This window comes from Calypte anna, chromosome 1, assembly GCF_003957555.1.
Source record: "Calypte anna isolate BGI_N300 chromosome 1, bCalAnn1_v1.p, whole genome shotgun sequence".
Classification (NCBI taxonomy): Eukaryota; Metazoa; Chordata; class Aves; order Apodiformes; family Trochilidae; genus Calypte; species Calypte anna.
The window spans coordinates 86,370,494-86,389,245 of record NC_044244.1 but is presented as its reverse complement, the minus strand read 5'-3'; the positions used below and the strand labels follow the sequence as shown (position 1 = coordinate 86,389,245).

The following is an 18,752-nucleotide window of genomic DNA, read 5'->3' as shown; positions in this document are numbered from 1 at the left end:
GAAAGGTTTAGATGGCACACCTTTATCCTTCATGCACAGGTTTTACTGTCTGAAATGGCTCTGGATGTGTAATGTATAGATGACCCATGATGGGGATGCGAATTGTTGTTGGAGTGGGAGAATTGAGATGGTTAGTATAGCACCATCACATGCTGAAGAGGCAGAAGAAAGCAGTCTGAACTTACTACATTCCTGACAAGGTGGGTGTTTGAGAGTATCTAATATGAGCCAAATGGGTAGATCCTGTCTTTGCAAACTCAGGAGTGTAACACAGAATACTGAGCATCATGCACATTGTTCCCCCAGGGCACAGACTGTGCTGTATCTAGAGGTTATGGAGGTTGATTAAGGAGAAATTCACACGAGACATAATTAAGGTAGTAGGTGGAATAAGTTTGGTGCATGTAGTGAACCCAGTGAGATCACATCTGGAGCTCTGTGTCCAATTCTGGGCTTCCCAATAGGAGAGAGGGCATAGATATCCTGAATGAGTCCAGCAAAGGGCCATAGAGGTGGAGATCACTGGGGATTTGAAGTCTCTTCTTATAGGAGGAAAGGCTGAGAGCTGGGTTTGTTCTGCATGGAGAAGGCCCAGGTAGATAATATCAACATGTATATATACCTGTCAGAAGGGAATGAAGGAGCAGGAGGGTACGCTTTGCTTAGTCATGCCCAGTGAAGAGTCCTGTCGATTCAATTGGCACAAACTGAAATACAAAGGAATTTCATTTAAACTTAAGAAAACATTTTTTTTTTTTAGTATCTATGTACATGGTCAAACACTGTATCAGGTTGTCCTGAGGAATTGTGGAGATATTAAAAACCCAACTGGACATGAGGAGTCTGGGCAAGCTGCTCCACCTGACCCTGATCTGAACAGAGTTGTTGGACTAGGCAGGCTCCAGAGTTGCCTCCTGGACCCAACTACTTGGTGGTTCTGTGGTGACAGATGAACATAGCTCAACGTGCCACCCATGTGAATGGTGATATGTGCACTTTGTATGTGCCCTTCGGTGCCAGTGGGGCCATCGCATGGGTTTGAAATACAGGCAGCAGACATCAAACCAGTTAATACCAGTGTGCATCTGGGAATTCTTGGGAATATCCTACTAACTGACATGCTGGGGCTGTTCAGCCTGAAGAAGAGGCGGCTCAGGGGAGACCTCATCGCTCTCTACAACTCCCTGAAAGGAAGTTGTAGCCAGGTGGGGGGTGGGCTCTTTTGCCGGACGACTTTCAACAAGACAAGAGGGCATGGTCTTAAGGTGTGCCAGGGGAAGTTTAGGTTAGATATTAGAAAGAATTTCTTTACGGAGAGGGTGATCAGGCATTGGAATGGGCTGCCCAGGGAAGTAGTGGATTCTCCATCCCTGGAGATATTTAAAAAGAGATTGGATGTAGCACTCAGTGCCATAGTCTAGCAACCGCAACGGTGGTTCAAGGGTTGGACTCGATGATCTCTGAGGTCCCTTCCAACCCAGCCAATTCTATGATTCTATGATTCTATGTTGGACTAAGCAGCCAGGTGTAGTGGGACTGCAAAGTTTTGCACAGGCAGCATTTTGTTTGTACCACTCAGGTGAAAGAAATAAGGCAATTAACAGATGCATGGTGAAGGGGGGTGATTCTCAACGCAAGGTGTGTAGCAAGGAGTTCTATGTTTGAAGTGCCCGTTTGATCCTTCGTGGAAGTACAGATGGAAAGAAGAGGGACCACTAATGCGGTGGCTAAAGCCTTCCAGGTGTGTGTCCTGGGGGCAACGTGCTGTCAAGGTGGCACACACAGCTAATTGGATAGTCAATGAAAAGGGTGTGGCATGGGGAAAACTGAGTAGGTGTGCCACAGAAACTGATAATGCCTGTTGGTTAATACCCGGGTTGTGTCACGGCCGCTTGTTGCCAAGAGTTATTTTAGAGAAATGGTAGCAGCAAGGGACGATGCAGCCCGGGCTGCACACCAGCTATGGAGCAATGGAGTGCGGCAGGTGGTGCGTGGGTCATGTCACACCTTTACCTGCCACACGAAGGACAAAGGTTTTAGCTTTGCGCACCACGTAACAAGCAGCAGCAGCAGTGGTGACGAGCAAGACAGGCGTCCCGCGTTTTGTCGTACCGCTCAACGGCACAGATACCGGTGCCGTGCTCGCAGCCGGTCACGGGTGGCAGTGGCACCATGTCTACTCCCACGAGCGCGCAGGGGGGTTGGAAGGTGGAGCGCGGCGTCCCGCGGACTCCTCCGCGGTGCTCAGCTGGGCTGCAGGATCAGCCCGGGCTGTCCCGCCGTGGCTGTGCTGCTGCGGATTCAGCAGTCCCCCGCCTCGGGCTCGGGTCTGCCAGGGCGGGGGGGGGTTCGGACGAACCTCTGGCTGGGGCAGGTGCAGGCGGGCAGGAACGGGCGACGGGTCTCGGCCGTTAGACAGGGGCGGCCCCTGTGTGCAATGACACAGCCCCGGGATGACGGGTGCACGGCGAGGTACGGTAAGCCCCTCGGACCTGACCGGACCCGACCCGACCGGACCGGACCTCACCGGATCGGATCGGCCCGGCCACCCCCTTCCCCGTCGGTGCGTGGGGCGCCAGGCACGCGCCGCCACCGCCCTCGCGCGCTTCCCATCCCCCCCCCTCACCGGCACCGGGGGAACCCGCCCGGCGCCCCCTCCCCAGCGGGTGCCAACCCCCCTCCGCCGTTACCGCCGTCGCCGCTGCAGTTGGGCGGCGGAACGAGGGAGGGAGAGGGAAGCAGCGGCGGCAGCGGGAGTGGCCCCGCTGTGGCTGGAGCGGCGGCCGCGGGGGGCGGGGGTCTCGACTGAGGGAACAGCCGGCCTCCTCACCCCAGCCGCGGGGAGGAGTGACACCGAGGAGGGAGAAGCGGGGAGGGGTAGGTGGGAGGGAAGACGAGCGTCGTGTCGCGTCGCCCGCTCCTCTTTAGGACCGCGCCGTTGAGCGGCTGCCGCCGGCGGGGAGGAAGGGGCGCGTCTCCCCAGAGCTCTGTTTACCCCGCGGCATCCCCTCCTGGGCCCGGTGCCGGAGGGAACGGAACGGGACGGGACGGGAGGGAGGGCGCCGGCGGACCCCCGCGGGTGCCCTCAAGCTCAGCCGTGCCCGGGGCGGGTGAGATGCCGAGCTGAGCGGTTGCAAAGCCTGGGGGTGGGGTCCGCCGCCGTGCCTGGAGGGGGTGGGGAGAAGGAGGAGGGGACTGCCCTCAGCCGTCCCGCCCCGCCGCCGCGCTGCGCCCATGGTGATTGTGCATCACCGCGCGCGGAGCCGGGCAGCAGCGCTCGAGCTGCCGGCGCCTTCCCGCCGCGCCCGCGCGGGCCGGGCAGCCGGGGCGCCCAGGTGGGTGGCGACCGGGGCAGCTCCAGGGAAGGGGGAGCGGCGGCCGCGGTCTGGGTGTGTGTGGGGGGACATACACAAGGAGGTGGGTGGGTGGGGGCTCCGCGCTGTTGGGTCTCGCCGTGCTCCCGTCTCGCCCAGCGGGGGCGGCGGGCGGGTCGCACCGGGGTGTAAGGGCTGCGTGTGCGGGCAGGGGGAGGTCGGCTCTCCGCCTCCCGCTACGCACGGTGGGGCTCGCACGCCCTTAGCCTGCTCGGTGTCGCTCGGGGATGGCTGGAACGGAGGGGGGAAAACCGCTCCCGTGCGCGTGAATGTGGAAATGTGCGCTTGCTGGGGGCAGTTCTTCACGTGACGTAGGGGTGTGAGTGTGTGTGTGAGTGTGTGTGTGAGTGTGAGAGTGTGTGTGAGTGAGTGTGTGTGTGAGTGTGGTTGAGTCTCAAAACGAAATCTTTACAACTCGGTCTCTTTTGTTTTCTGATCTTTACGGAGCTGATTGCACATGGGTGGCTTGACTGCCTAGGTTATACCGGGGGCTCAGTTCTCGAAGTGTGGACTGTTAAAGCAGTAATCTTCTTGACATGTTATTTTAGTGGGGCTTTTTTTCCCCTCTTTTAAAATCATCGTTTGTACGGCTGTTTATTTTTGTGGCAGAGCATTCCTAATGCATAGGAATACATGCTTCTGACGTGAAGCATACTTCCAGTCTCCTCATTTGAATTCTGATTGTTACTCCCAGGCAGAAATTTAAAGACACAAATAAATAGAAATAGTTTTCGTGGGTTTTCAAACTTTATTTCTGTATGTGTTCACGTGTGTGTACCAATTTATCTTTCCTTTGAATATGCAGTCTTCAGTTAAGTAACAAACTGCTTAACCCTCTAGAGTTGGGGTTTTTTACCCCTTAAAATGTTTTTCTATGGTAGTGTATTTCTGTAAATTATTTGGAGCTTCACGTTTTCATTTTGTTTTGCTTAGTGACTTGGATAATACTTTTTTATTCAGTTATGATTTAGCTTCATATAGATACCTTTATATATAGTTTGTTTATGTCTAATAGGGATGTTTCTCTTTTTTTTTTTTTTCCTTCCTTCCTAGGTGTTGGTGACTTCAGGGTCATTTAGAGTTTTAGTTCTGAGGGAGTAGAGACACGAGGTTTTAGTCTTTTCTACATAGAAAGCTACAGCTCTTCACCAGTACTCTTTTCTCCTCCTGCCCATCCCTCCTCCACCGCAGGGGAGATCAATTTGGGAATTATTTTAACAGTAATTTACTTCCCCTTGTCCCCTTTCAGAAATTTGTCTTTGTCCCCAAGGCATCCACTAGCTGTTGCCTGTTACAGGACCAGGAGGGAGGTTATCACCATTATCCCTTGCCTGCTTGGGGAGCTTCAGTCGTACATCCCTTTCCTTTGGAGTGCAGTAACAGAAAGGCATCCAGAAGACTTCCTTGCCACCCTTTTTTTGATAGTAGAGGGTCCAGGAAAAGGGGTACCTAGCGAGACACGTGACTTCGCGAAGGAAGCCTGGACCGGAGGAGCACTTGACACACCGAAAGGACCACCGAGCCTTTTTCGTCTTCCACTCCATCCTCCCCAAATTTCTGGTAAGTCTGCTCAGCCCATTCATTCATGCAGTGCATGTTGCCCTTCCCCCACTCCAGGCGCTGGGAGAAGCATGCACAGAGACATGGAGTGTGGTGGTGGGGGAAGGGAGAACGGGTTGTGTACACAGGGGTCGGGTAGGAGGAGAGGGGGTATTGTACCACATTTCAGGCGAACCCGGGCAACGGTGTAAGAGCCTCTCCTCAGGAAAGCGGCTGATGTGGGAGTAAATGTGTTTTATTTGCACGGCCGTGCATGCACACTCAGGCAGAGTGGAAGGGCTGTGAAAAGCTGAGAGCCTGTTGTAGGAAAAAAATACTGAGTAGAAGGATGACTGGTGCTGGCTTGATATGGGGGTCGCATGGTAGGGTGTGCGAATGAGGAATGTTATCATCTACTTGCTAGCATGAACATAGGGAGGGAAGAAGGTGTGTGTGAATGTCTGCCCATTAGAGGCAATTGTGCCTGGAAGGGTTGCTGCTAGCATCTTTAACATCACTTACTGCTAAGGTGGGGACAAACAGATGAAAGCCATCGCAGGGAGTGCAGTTGCCTGTCAGCGAGAGGGAGGGGTGTTGCACTGGGAGTGAATGGGAACGATTAGTATATTCCCCTGTTCTTCAACTGTTTGCAGTCTACAAATTTCACAAGGAAAGGAGGTGAATGCCTTGCTGTGCTTTCAAAGAGGTGTGCTTGAGGTTTACCTGCCTGCAGTGTCTTAATTCTGTGATGCATGTGTAAGAGGGTGGATGATAATGCAGCAGCACTGGACAGATTGTGCTGCAGCTGCTCAATATATTACATAAAATAAGTTTAATTTTTTTTTTTTTTAATTTTTCAGAGTCTTTAATTTTTAAAAATATGTTTTCTTCCAAAGATTGTCAAACAGCTAGGTGACAGTCTTAGGAAAACTAGGTAGATAAGAGAGAATTTTTTTTCTTGATGTTGTCCTTAAGCATCACCATGAAGCAGCAGTGTCAGGAATGAGTTGGTTTATCTTGGATTTCTTTTTCTCAAGCAATTTTAACAAATTGATCTAGATGCCAGTTTTTATCTGTGTATGTATTGCTGTGGATTTTCTTGGTCATCCATACATATTTCATTAAGATTTTCTTTAGATGATCATCATTCTGGTATCCTTATGGGGGGAAAAAAAGTGCTTTATATTTGAAACAGCTGTGAACTGTTTTCAGACCTTCTCTCCCTGTGACATAGAAAGTAATATTTCTGGGATATCTCAGACTGCTCTCCTCATTAAGATGAGACAGAGGCGTTCATTGTATCTTGTGATGGATCATATGCTGGGTCATATGGTGGAGAGCCCTTCCTTAGCTGTTTAACCAGTCTGCTGCCTAATGTTGACTTTATAATTCAGATTTGCCTTGAGGTTTCTTCTAAAGAAGGTAAGTTAGGAGCATCTGCCAAGTGTTCTTCAGGCTTCAGTATATTGAGGTGTGGCCTCCAAAACAGCATTCTAGAAACTGCTGTATCGTTGGAGGTGTATGCTCGCTTTTGAGCCTTAGCTGATTTATTATAAAAAAGAAAGCAAAATACCTTTTTCAACTTGAATAACACTTGTTATTCAGTAACACTTGTTCTCGAAATAAATATCAAGGGATATGCATTTAAGATAAATGCCAAGGTGCAGTGTTAATAGAGTGAGGTGATTTGAGCTACGTTTTTTCCTAGTTCTTCATTTCCCATGGCAGTAGTGGCAGTCAGTCTCTTTGCACTTTGCTTCTTGCTTCCATGAAATACTTCTTATAATTACCTAAGCTGTAGGAATTAAACGTACCTATAGAGGTTTGCTAAAACTAAGATTAGGTTTTACCTTTCTGAAAAGGTAAAACACTGCTGAAATCATTGGAGTTGTGTTAGCTACATAGTGCTGTAACTGAGGCTGAGAGTCTGAGTCGAGGTCTAAAAAAAGGCAATTCTGGGAGGGGCTGCTGGTAATAATTATTCTACTAGCTTGTTTCCCAGATAGCACTATAGTCAATGGGACCATGCTGCAGCATCAGATCACAAGTCAAGAACTTGAGAGAGCTGTATCACATTGTTTCCTAATGCTACAGTACATTTGGGATTCCGTTTGTCATTCCCATACGGGTGAAACAACCCTGGTCTTTATACTTTACAGAGGCATCCTGATAGAAAGGATATGGAGTGATCTTTTCAGATTCTAGGTATCCTTTATCTTGCACATTTATCAAGAATACATAAACAAATTAGTATCTCTTAGTAACTGGTTTCTTGTTTCAGCATAGGTGAAAACACATCATGATGAAAGAGACTAATCCATTTCACTCCTGCTTTTGGGTGTTGAAGTCAGGACAAAGGAGTAAATGGACAATGGAGGCCAATCTCCTATTTCTGGAGGCAGGTCTCCCTAAGACCTTCTCTGTGAAGAGAAGATCCCTTCAAGGGAAAAAGACTGGTCTTCAGAGAGGATTTCCAGATCTTTCTAGACAGCTGACTTGATTGGCTGAATGCCCTGTTATGTCAATAAAACATATTCACATGATGTAAGGTAGGAAAGTAGAACAGTGAATGCTTCTGTTAGAACAGCTGCTAAAGATGGATTACAGATTGAAAGAATGAAGGAAGAATATGTTTGCATCTGATGGGGAGGGGGCTGCTGTGTGAATGCCAGAATAAAGCCTAACTTCAGCAATACAGGGATGCCACAGCTCAAAGAGAAGGTGTTGCATTCTGTTCCCTCTATGAATTGCTAAGAGTCTTTTTCACAGAAAACCTTTCTGGTGCAGATGCAGCAGTGACTACTTGGCTGGCATGACACTTACTTTGATTTTTGTTAATGGAGTTTTTACTTTGGTGCCACCCATTTAACTCTCCCAGCCTGTTTTATGCAGTTAAGTTTATGATGATTTTTTCCTTTTCATTTAATAGATCTTAGTTATTGAAATATTGTGCTTACATTGATAGTAGTAGCTTTGAGCAAAAACTATGTTTCAACCAGTAATCTTAAAGCTATTTAAACATCTGTCTCTTCCCCTTAAGTATACTATACTTATTTTGCAATAGATGCTCTGATGGATTTATTCCATGTACACCCAGCATTGTTTGAAGCTGTGTCTTTTACATTGAAATGGGTGCAGCTGGTTTTTCAGGGAAAAATTTGGGAAATCCAACTTGAGAGCTTAATGCTCTTGTGCATCTGACTACAAGGCAAGCTTTCCTCCTACAGACCATTTTCTTGACAATGTGGGAGGGATTGTTAGAATGTTTGGGTTAATAGGCTAAATTGCAGGTTTTGTGTTCCGTAAGACTTTTTCCACAATCAAAATAGAGATTATAAGAAAAGGCTGAAACAGCTAAATAGAATGTGTTTTTAGAAGCAGAATGTTAGCATGAAAAAGATATTTCTCTAGGTAGAAAAAAAAAAAAAGTATTGGGTTAAAGGTCAAGGAACTGATAGGATTAATAGTTTTTTCCTCTGCCCCTGGATTGTAGCTTGATTTGAAGTGACTTTTCTTAACAACCTCAAGTCTGAAGGTAAAAATTATCTGCCTGCATCATGATGAAATGTGAGCGTTTTTGTATACATCTATGAAACTTCTAAGTTTTAGAGGAAATGAAACACAGTATTAGGAGGGAGATAGATACCCATACTCAAGACATTTTTATATGCCTGCTAGTTCTATGTTTAGTTGAGATATCTGGATGGCTCTTCTTGATAATGCTGTAGCTCTTAAAAATATAAGAAAGGTGGAGGAAAGAAAAGGCTTCATTTTTTTTTTCTTCAGCCTTTTTGCTGATTTCAAAGGTGATTTTTATTTGCTGAAATGGCAGTCAGGGACAGATGATGGCACAGTCTCTGCAGATGTAAGGGGGTGGAGGTGGGGCCATGTATTAAAGAGATTTGAGAAAAATGGGAGTATGTGCCTTTTGGCAAAAAAATCAAGGGTCATTAGCAAGAAAAAAGGGGAAAAGGCTGCCAGAGAGAAAATACTTGTTTCTTTGCCACCAGTGTGGCAGAACCAGTAGAGGGGGAAAAAAAAAATCAAAAAACCCACCAAAACCAAACAAAACCCCCAGACATGCTGAAAATATGTGAAGGCTTTGGAGGATTTTGTTGTTATTGTTTTTTTAATTATGTCAAAGACTGCTCAGTTGTTTTTTTTTTTTTTTTTGTGTGTGTGTGTGTGTGTGTTCAATGGTCTGTAGCTCCAGTTGTTTAAAATGAGTTAGGCTGGCCTGTTGGGTAGAGCTGCTTTTCTTTGGCCTCCCCAGTTATTCAAGCAAGTAGTGTATGGACAAGAAGCCTCTGAACAGTGCTGTGCTGTAGCAATGCCACTTCCAAAAAATATAGCTTGTCCCAATTCTTAGCTGCTGATGTTGTCCTAGAAGTTTTCTTGTGAACTACCATGTAGAGAAATCCATTGTTGAGAGACCCAAAAGTGGGGCAGTTGTCAGCCATTGCGAGCCAAAGTCTCATCTTGCCCATTTCACTTTCAGCTGCTTTCAAGAAAAAACGGGTTCCTTAAGCTATCAAGGGATATTCTTTACAACCTTCCACACCAATTTCCCTGCAGGGAGCAAGCACTCCTTATCCTGCTTTACCCGGAGCATCTTGACTGCTGTCAAGGGCTGGTCTGCATCTGTGATTGCCTTTCCCTAGCTTTACGCTTTCCTTCAGTCACTTAGGATGAAGAACTTTAGTCCTTGGCTTTATTGTTTCTCTTCATTTTACCAAGGCAATGGAAAAAAAGTCAGTCTTTGCTTGTGGTCATTATGGTTTTCAGTATCAGGAATAAATGACCACTTAAAATTTTATTTTCTTATGAAGAAAAAGCTACAGTAATAGAAAAAAATTGGGTTTTTAATTACATAAAGATCAGCTTTTTCTTATGGTGGTAACAAAACCATTCTATTGTTCCAAGACTTACTGTGGAAACTACATTTTTTTGTAATACTAAATAAAAGCAAGTTGTGTACCTGTGGTTTTCATGCATTTACGTTTTCTGCAGACACCAAATCTCGCATTAGGACCATCAGGCAAAACTCCTGTTTCTGTGAAAGAGTTCAGTTCTGTTTGAAACTTAAGTAAGCTGTATGGGTGAAAATGATGTCTGCCTCTTTATGTTAATGTGGAAGTTTAAAATGTGTCACAGAAAAAAGCTGTGTTTTTCTCCAGAATTCTTTTTCCCTACACTATGCTACTTCCTGGTTTTCTTGAGTAGTCCATTAAAGTACCTGTAATAGTTTTACAGCTTTTTAAGTATTTTAATATATAGTAAAAGCCAGATCACCTGTATTCAAAGGAAAGGTAGAAGTACCTTTATCTGTTATTGCACTGAGCTGTTATCACTTCTAACTAACGTCATTGAAATTCTTTAACTTGAACTATTTTTTCTGGTTTTGGTGCTGAGTTGATTTTTTTTGTTGTTGTTAAAAAAACCCAACTTGAGCAAGAAAGCGCTGGTGCGAAGTTTCATACTTTGGTTTTGCTTTGGATTAACTGTGTTAATGTTCAGTATGCTTAACATTTTGTTGATTCTCCTTATTCCATATTTTTTCCCATTAATATGTCCTGTATAACACTAAGTATGATTCACAGAAGATGTGAAGCATTTGTAAGAAAAATGAGTTTTGAAATATTTAAGCAGAAAATTGTTTTAAGGACTTTTTTTCTATCTTCTGTATTGCTTTTTTAAAATAATTTTGTGTACCCCATTGTCTTCCATATATTATGGAAAGTGATGCATCCGTCTGTCACAGGTGTTTTAGCACTGCCTCAGAGAAGTAGTGGAATTATTTCCAATTGTGAAGAATTACCCAGTCATGAGATTGAAATTCAGGCCTTTGGAGATGGCCATTCAGAATGTGTTCAGTCCTTGGCATGCTTAGTACTGTCAAGAAAGGAGGATGCTACTACTACCAGTAGTTATGTCAAGTGTGTGTATCTTGTGGATGAAACTAGGCTGAGGACCAAGACCTGACTTTTATCATTTACACTTCATTGAATGTAAATGGATATGGATTTGTGTCTGTTTTTGTTAACTTCTGTTGCAGATGAGTTGTAAACATTATTTTCCCACTTGGAGGCAGGAAGTTGCACTCCGCTGAAAAGGACTGACTTGTGCAAGAGGGAGTAGGACTTGGTACAGTGGGGAACATAAAGACAGGAGCCTATGTACCCTAACAAGTCTTATCTTCTCCACCATCTAGAAGCATCATTGAAAGGAAACCTTGAAGGCTGCGAGAGAAGTCCAAGATGTGCAGTTCAGTTGCTCCCAGGCTGTGGTTCTTAACAGACCGTCGTATCAGAGAAGATTACCCTCAGCAGGAGATCCTGAGAGCACTGAAGGCCAAATGCTGTGAAGAGGAGCTGGATTTCCGGGCCTTGGTGATGGATGAAGTGGTGCTGACCATTGAGGACGGAAATCTTGGTGAGCATGAGCTAAGGCTGGGAATGTGCTGAAAGAGTACTTGGAAAAAGATTGTAAAATGGAGCATTTGTACTCCTATTCCATGTGTGCCATACTACTGTACATCTAAATCATGTAGATGTACATAATAGTATGTTCTTTCGTTTTTATTGTGATAATCAAATATAAAAAAATTGCTAATCTGCATTATAACTGATTTTGCCTTCCCTCTGTAGAACTGATAGGAGGGCTGCTTTAGAATTTTGATTCCTCTGGACCTGAATTTTTTCTGAATTAAGAAGAAAAAACGGAGTTTAATTTTTGCAAAGGTACTTGAAAGTTTATGGGTCACATTTGAGAGTTCTAGGAGAACTTTCTTCATCTGTTTGTGTACTGATTCCAGGATAGCAAACACTTGAATTCTGCAAAGAGGAATTTTCAGTGGACAGCACAAATTGTTATGGAGCTGGAGGTAATAATGTGGCATAACTAAAGAAGGTGGCTCTCTGGGTGTGTAATTATGTATATGCCAAAAATAACAGGACTGAAAAACAAACTCAGAATAATTTGAAGTGTTGCTACAACTTAGTGTTTAGAGTAAATTGTAAGATTTCTGTTTTGTTTTCCTACTAGTTTTCTTTTTTTCTGTGGTGATTAAAAAGGAAAAGCAAAGACATAGAAATGTTAGAAATTTTAAGTAAAAGGATTCTGTAAGTAGTAAACTTACATTATAGGAAGAATATTAATACCAGCAGTGTCAAGATGTGTAACATTTACAATTTTATTTTTTTATTAAACCTTTTTTTATTTGGATTTCCTAAAGGAAGGAGACGGGAATGTTTTTTTTTTCTTCTTCAATTTTTCTTCTCTATATATTATTAAAAACATATAACTGGAGATCCAGGGAAGAACTGGATTTCTGAAAGTTATGTTAGAGTAATTGCATGGGAGGAAAATAAAGTACACTCAGCCCTGAAGAAGAGGCTACCTTGTACCTTTCTCCTTACTGGGGAGTCGATATAGGAGGGAAATCTTACAACTGACTCTGGGGAAGAACTTTGTAGTTTATTGTAGCTTGAATCAGTCAAGCATAAAACAAATGCTTGGGAAATCAGGATTTTAAATTCTTCTATCTCAATTTTTTTGTTTATGTGTTTTGTCTTGTATTCTGAGGTGCCTATAGTTTTTATCAGAGACTTGAAACTCCGTAGGGTATCTTCAAATCAGGGAACATTCTTGTCAGAAAATCTGGACATTTTCTTGCCCTGAGCATGTTGTCCTTTTGACTGCATGTTCTGTGGAGGCAGCCATCTTGCACTGTAGCTGCAGCCTCTACAATTACTGGAATTATACATTTCTTGGTGAAGTTTTTGTCTTTCCTGTCTTCAGCATGATTTTTTGGAATTGAATAAGGCCTTTCTGCTCTCTTTCATTTAATGTCCCCTAATGCTGAAGCTGTTGGAAGAAGTAAAGATAAAGTATGCACATTGGAAAACTGAGAAATGTGTAGTACAGGAATGAGAAAATTAAGGAAATTACTAGAAAGAGAGTGCAAAATAAATGTTTTTCATACGAAGTGTTCATTGAAAATTGTGTAGACAACTGTATGAGGAGCTCTGTTTTAAAAAGGAACAAAAATGCTGGAAGAGTACAAACTGTTTCCTTAAAAATAATGGACTAATTGTGTTCCTTTTTTTTCTGGGGAGAGGGGTGGAGCAGGGTGTATGTGTGAGTTGTCTTATATTAAATAATTTTTTCTCATGGAAACAGATGAAGAAACTTCCCCCTTAGTTTTCCAGTTTTATTTTTCCTAGTGTTTGCCCATCGGTGTCGATACACATTTCTGAGACAAAAGTTTTGTGTTTCATTTTCCTCATTAAAGTACTTATTGGGCATAGGAAAATGTTTCCTGGAACAAAATTCATGAAGGAGGTAATGTATTCTGTACAGTTTGTTACAGTTTTGTCCAGGTTGAGTAAAAATTTGTACAGCATAGAGGATTTGATAAAGATGTGTCTTTAGTGAATAATAATCTGCTTTTGTTTTAATTTCTACTGTTAATTGTGTTGAAAGCTTATCAATACAGGGCTTACACTCTTAAGAGTAATTGGAGGAAGTAAGTTTTCACAAATAGTTGTTTGTTTGTTTTTTTTTTTCTTTAAAACCTGGGAAGTTCTGAAGTAAATTGTTAAGAGAATATTTACAGAGTCAAACTGAACATTTAAGGATACTATATAAAACTTCAGAAATGTGGTATTTCTGTAGATGATACCATCAGTGATACTTCTTTGGCAACTGGCTGACTGTCAGGAACATGGCTGAAGGCACAGGACATTAACAAGCTTGAAATTATTTATCTTACTTATCTTACGGAGGTAGGGTGGAAAAGATGCTTCTAAACTTAGGACAAATGAGCAGAGCAGTGGTAGACATATCAAAATTGAAAATTACATGGTATGTACCTAGAAAGTAGAGCACAGTGATATAAATGTCCAAAGCCAAAGACAGATGTGGGAATTGTCTGCATTGTATGTCATATATGTGTATGTCAAACTGCAAGAATTTCCCATGTACCTGACACAGCTAAAGGGGAGAGGCAGAGTTGTTTCCACCAGTGGATGTGGCAGCAGTGACTCTTCTGGGCATTCCTGTGCTGTTCCGGAGGGCTGGCTAGGAAGCACGAGTGGGTTCCCAGATAAGCCAACAGTGTAGCCCCAGAGGTTTCTGCTGGTTCCTTTTCTTCCACAGTTGAGACTTTGGGTGACCCAGCATCCCAAGCACCCCCGACAGCCCCAGCAGTGCTGGCCACATGATGAACCTGTGGGCAGGTCAAGGTCCATGTTAGGTGTCTCAACACAAGTCCAGAAATGGTTGTAAATGCAAGTTAAGAGATGCAGAGTTAATGTTTTTCCTTTAAGTTTAGAAGGAAACTCATAAATTATTTTCTGTTTAAACATTTTGGCAGTAGTTTAAGTTCAACACATAGTTTTTGAAAATAACTGATGTGTGCAATTTTTAAGTAAGTGCTTACTTACCCGAGCCATGCAATCCCGTTTCCTTTGCACACTGGCAGAAGGACTCTCCAAGGCAAAAGCAGAGTTAAAATAGATGGAAAAGTCCAGCTGTATAAAAACAATTAATATTTTTTTGTGGTAGGCTGAAGCTGCTGCAATGGTTGCTGAATCAGATGTGTACAGCATTGGTGCATGGGAATGGACAGGAATGCATGTGTGGAAAAAAGTGGAGGGTGGTACTATGGCTATTCTGATGTAAATGGGCTCAAGCTATGGTGTGGCTGTAGCTTGTTTCCTAAGAGCTAAATTCTTGAAGCAGTCTAGGGTAATCTACTGCAGAATGGAGCAACAGTGTTCCTCTTGTGCCTTTCCAGCCTTGCTGTTGCTTCTTGCCTTGTATAAGGACCTCATGTCTCTCTTGGCTTGCTTTCACGCTGTAGCTAAATTAGTCTAATTAAAAAAAAAAAAGGTTGACTAAATTCTCTGCTTGTTTGCAGGATTTGGCATTTGTGAGTTTAGTTGGCTAATCCAATGGAACACTAACTCTGCCCAAATAATTACCAGTTTTCTGTTGGAATAACTTGCTGTGTCACAGTAACACCATTTTGCAGTTGCACAATTGCTTGCTCTAGTACACGAGGGCAGGGGACGGGCAGGGGTTGCTCTTTTAAAGAATGGTGCATATGTGTGCTGATTTAGTTGTAGCTTTAAGGCATAATGTAAAGCAGGTTTTTTTTAATGGTTGGGATACTTGGTAGGATCAGCTTTAAAAACTCTTTGTATGCGTTTCTTTAAAATATCTGGTATTTACTGCTGTAAGGAGAGCACTGGATTATGAAATTAAATGGGTAGTTGCCTAATTTGGCTTGGCAGTTCCTATATTAATTTGATATGTATAGCAGCAAATTTAACAAAACTGCATGATGTTTTCACACACCCATCTGAAGTCTTGACAGTGAGTCCTCTTAAAACATCTGATTTTAACTATTTGTCTAAGTTAGCAAGTGCAGTGATATAACAAACTTAGGAAGTTTTAAACTAGGCAAATTAAAGCTTGTGAGCAGGAGTGTGTGGGGTGGGATGAAGGTGGAGGAAGCCTGTAGAGAATAATCATACCAGTGGACAAGGGACTCAAGAGATGACTCATTGGTTGTCTCCTATGCCTTCATACAGCAAGCTTTCTTCTCACCTATGTCTAGGACTCAGCAGAAATCTTCTCCACAAGATCACACTCTTTACCTGTTCGGAAACACTATTCAGGAACTGTTTTGGTGAAGAACATGCTAGGGAAATTTGTATCTTTCCTTCTTAAAATGTTCTACAGGGAATGTCTTAAATAAAATTATTTGCTATCAGAAGAGCAGAAGTTGGAGATCACTGAGTCAGCAACCTATCAGTTCCTCTATTGTAGGGTTTTGGAACCTTCACGTTTTCTGATATGGTCATGTGAAGGAAAATGGTGTTAAGGAAAGTTGTTTCTTGGAAGTTCTTGTTGAACTTCCAGCTATTGAAGATGCTGGAGTAAGTGATATTGGAGTGTCTTAAAGCATAAAACGAAGTGTGAACTTTTCATAAGACTTTATTGGCTTTTCCTTTAGTAATGTAAAAGCAAGTGATCAGGCTAGATAAGGAGTAAAAAGGACATAATAGTAGTGTTGGTAATACTAATGCTTTGTGTATGATCAGATGCCTTTAAGTCAAATGGATGACATCTGGAAACTGATCACTTGTCTTCATTCTTTCTGTGGAGGAAGTATTTAAAAGATAGATTCTTTTAACTTGGTAACAGTTCTAGGTGTTATGTACTAGGCTTAGGCATCTGAGTTTCCTGTGCTGGCCTGAAATTTTCAATATTAGTCACTATTTTGCTTTAAGTCTTCATCTTAAAAGATCTTATTTTGCTTCTTGCTGTCCATCTCTAATTTGGTCTGAACTAGCAACAAGTAATTGTGGTGTTTGGTTTGGAAATAAACATGGAGAAATCAGGAAGGTTAAAAGATTTCTGTAGGGAAAGCTGGGGGGAAAAAAGGGTAAGACTAGGTAGCATTCCTGTGTTTTCAGTGTAATAGAAGGAAAAGCACTCTCTCAGCTAAAAACTTCTAATATTTTTGAATCATCTTTAAGTTACGTAAAGTTTGTCATCTGTCACACTGTAGGGAACATAATGACCTCCTCTTCTTGCTGGCTTGTTTCAACAGTCCCCTGGCACTTGTTAGTCCAGTAGTGCCCCTTCCTGTAAGAGCTTTTCTTACGCTGTTCACCAATGACTCAGAGTGATGGAGAAGAGGCAGCTGGCCTTGGCAAGGTGCCTTCTTGATCAGGACTGCAGAGTTGGGTTGTTTCCTGCTACTACCAGCAGCCACAGCAGCCATTGCTTCCTCCTCTGCAGAGCTGGGGAACTTTGCAACTTGGTAGTAGTGAGAGCTGAGGAAGAAACTGCATTGTGTGCAAAGGACTAGAAGGCAGTTAAGAAATCCATGAATTGAGTTTTTTGTTGTTGAAAGTGCGGGGTTCAGGACCACTTGAAAGTGTTTTTGCTGTTCTTCCATTGTAGAAACCCAATCACTTGCAAGTCTGGTTGATCTTAAGCTGTATTGAGCCATAAGCGTTACCAGGACGCAGTTACAGACTATATAGAGGGGATTCTGGAACACTAGAACCTCAAAACTTTATACCTCAGACAAATACACCTCTAATAGAAAAAACAGAAATTCAAACATTTACCTTATTATCATAGATATTTTTATAAAAGCGCCTTTCATCAGCTGCCACATATTTGAGGAATAATTGCTTTCATTCAGAACTGTGACACTCAGCACAACTTTCTTACAATGCATATGGGAAGAAAGGAGTTATACTCTGACCCTGGGTGTCCTTTCAGTTTTATTTCTTACTATTGGGTATTTCTGTACTTCCATGAATGGTTGCTTGTTGCCTCAAGCTGATGATGAGTAATGAAGGCTAACAATTAATTTGGTCTTGTCAGGATCATTCTGTTTCCTCAGTAAATGTCAGTATGTCAGCAGAGGTAGATACACATTCAGCCTAAAGCTTTCTTTGCAAGGTGGAGAGGTAGGTATGTTTCTGCATGGTAATAATTTATTATGGTAATTTCAGAGGGATGTGTTAAGGGCTAAGTTTTTCATTTGCATTTGTTCTAGTGTAGTCAGCTAGGAAAATCAGATTTGTAGGGCACATCATCTTGAACATACATGTGTGTCATAATACCTGAAACTGCCAGAAAGCATTGGCAGATTTTTAATTGTTGTAAGAATTCTCAGGAATGGCCACCTGGGGGAAAAACAATGTAAAAAAGACAAAAGTGAGATGAAAGAGGTGTTACCATACATTACAGTCAAGAAATTACAATCAGTGTAATATTTGACAAAATAATCTATAACTGGCTGATAGTTTCTATGTCACTTTTCCAACAATCCTGTCTAGTACTGTGTCACCTAAGTGTGCTGTGCTGGAACAATTTGCATTGTGAACCAGGTCTGCATGCAGGTGTAGTTTTAAATCAAACCAACCTCTTCTTGGTATAAGATGTTCTTTAATGCTGCATCAGTCTGCTGAGACAGGTAACAGTGTGACTGCAAAAATGGTTTCCATGTTTTTGGTAGGAACATTACCTAAATGGATTAGAATAAATGACGTTTGGCACTTGGGGAAATCATGGCTTTTAGTGTTTTTGTTATTTTTTTATTTCTCTAGTGGGACCATTTATTCAAACAGCACTTTACAAAATGACAGTACTATAGATCATGATGGAACGTAAATGTGCCTGTTGTTTCATTGCTGAGGAGTCTGACCTATCACTAGTAGATAGCTTTTGGAGATTTCTCACAATTTTTTTTCAGTTGTATAACTGTTTTACTCAGTAGTCCCCAAATCATATTAATCTGAAAGTTTTAGGATTTTTTTAAAACAGATTGAATCCTCAGAAATATCTTGGTACAAGTGCAATTGTTTGCTAGGTTTACCAGTGCTGGACCAAAAAATGGTACCAGGAAGTGACTGTAGTGAAACCCTTGGTAGGTAAGAAATTGCTTCCTTCAAGAAGGAAACTGGAGCTGAAAACCAGTGGGAACACAAGTTGTGTGTCAGAACTTCTGTGAGATGAGGTGCAGACTGAACAAATAGAAAATAAATGTGGAGGCAGAGCAGAAAACCAAGTTGTTAGTGGTAGTCCAGATTGCCAGCAAAAAAGCTACTTGACAGTTGGAAAAAGTCTTTAGTTTGGAAAGTACTAGAAAAACACAGAGAAGAGAATGAAGGTGGGACAGTAAGGAAGTAAAAGCACAGGTGTTAGATCTAGGCGGATGAATTCTTTGTGGCAAAGCAAGCTGTACTTAGTGGTTGCTGACTTCCAGTGCTTGGTGTTGAATCAAACCTTCAGAACTTTTCTCTACTC

The 18,752-nt window shown here is 42.7% G+C and overlaps 1 protein-coding gene across 1 annotated transcript in view; it reads left to right on the top strand.

The window, feature by feature from the left end:
• The first annotated feature begins 3,068 nt into the window (after positions 1-3,068).
• Positions 3,069-18,752, top strand: part of RIMKLB (ribosomal modification protein rimK like family member B) — a 42,648-nt gene continuing 26,964 nt past the window's right edge. Inside the window, exons 1-3 of the mRNA XM_030460455.1 lie at positions 3,069-3,110; positions 4,428-4,934; positions 11,125-11,345. Of these exons, the coding sequence (XP_030316315.1) occupies positions 11,171-11,345 (175 nt within the window). The 5' untranslated portion in view covers positions 3,069-3,110; positions 4,428-4,934; positions 11,125-11,170. The remainder of the gene's footprint in view (positions 3,111-4,427; positions 4,935-11,124; positions 11,346-18,752) is intronic.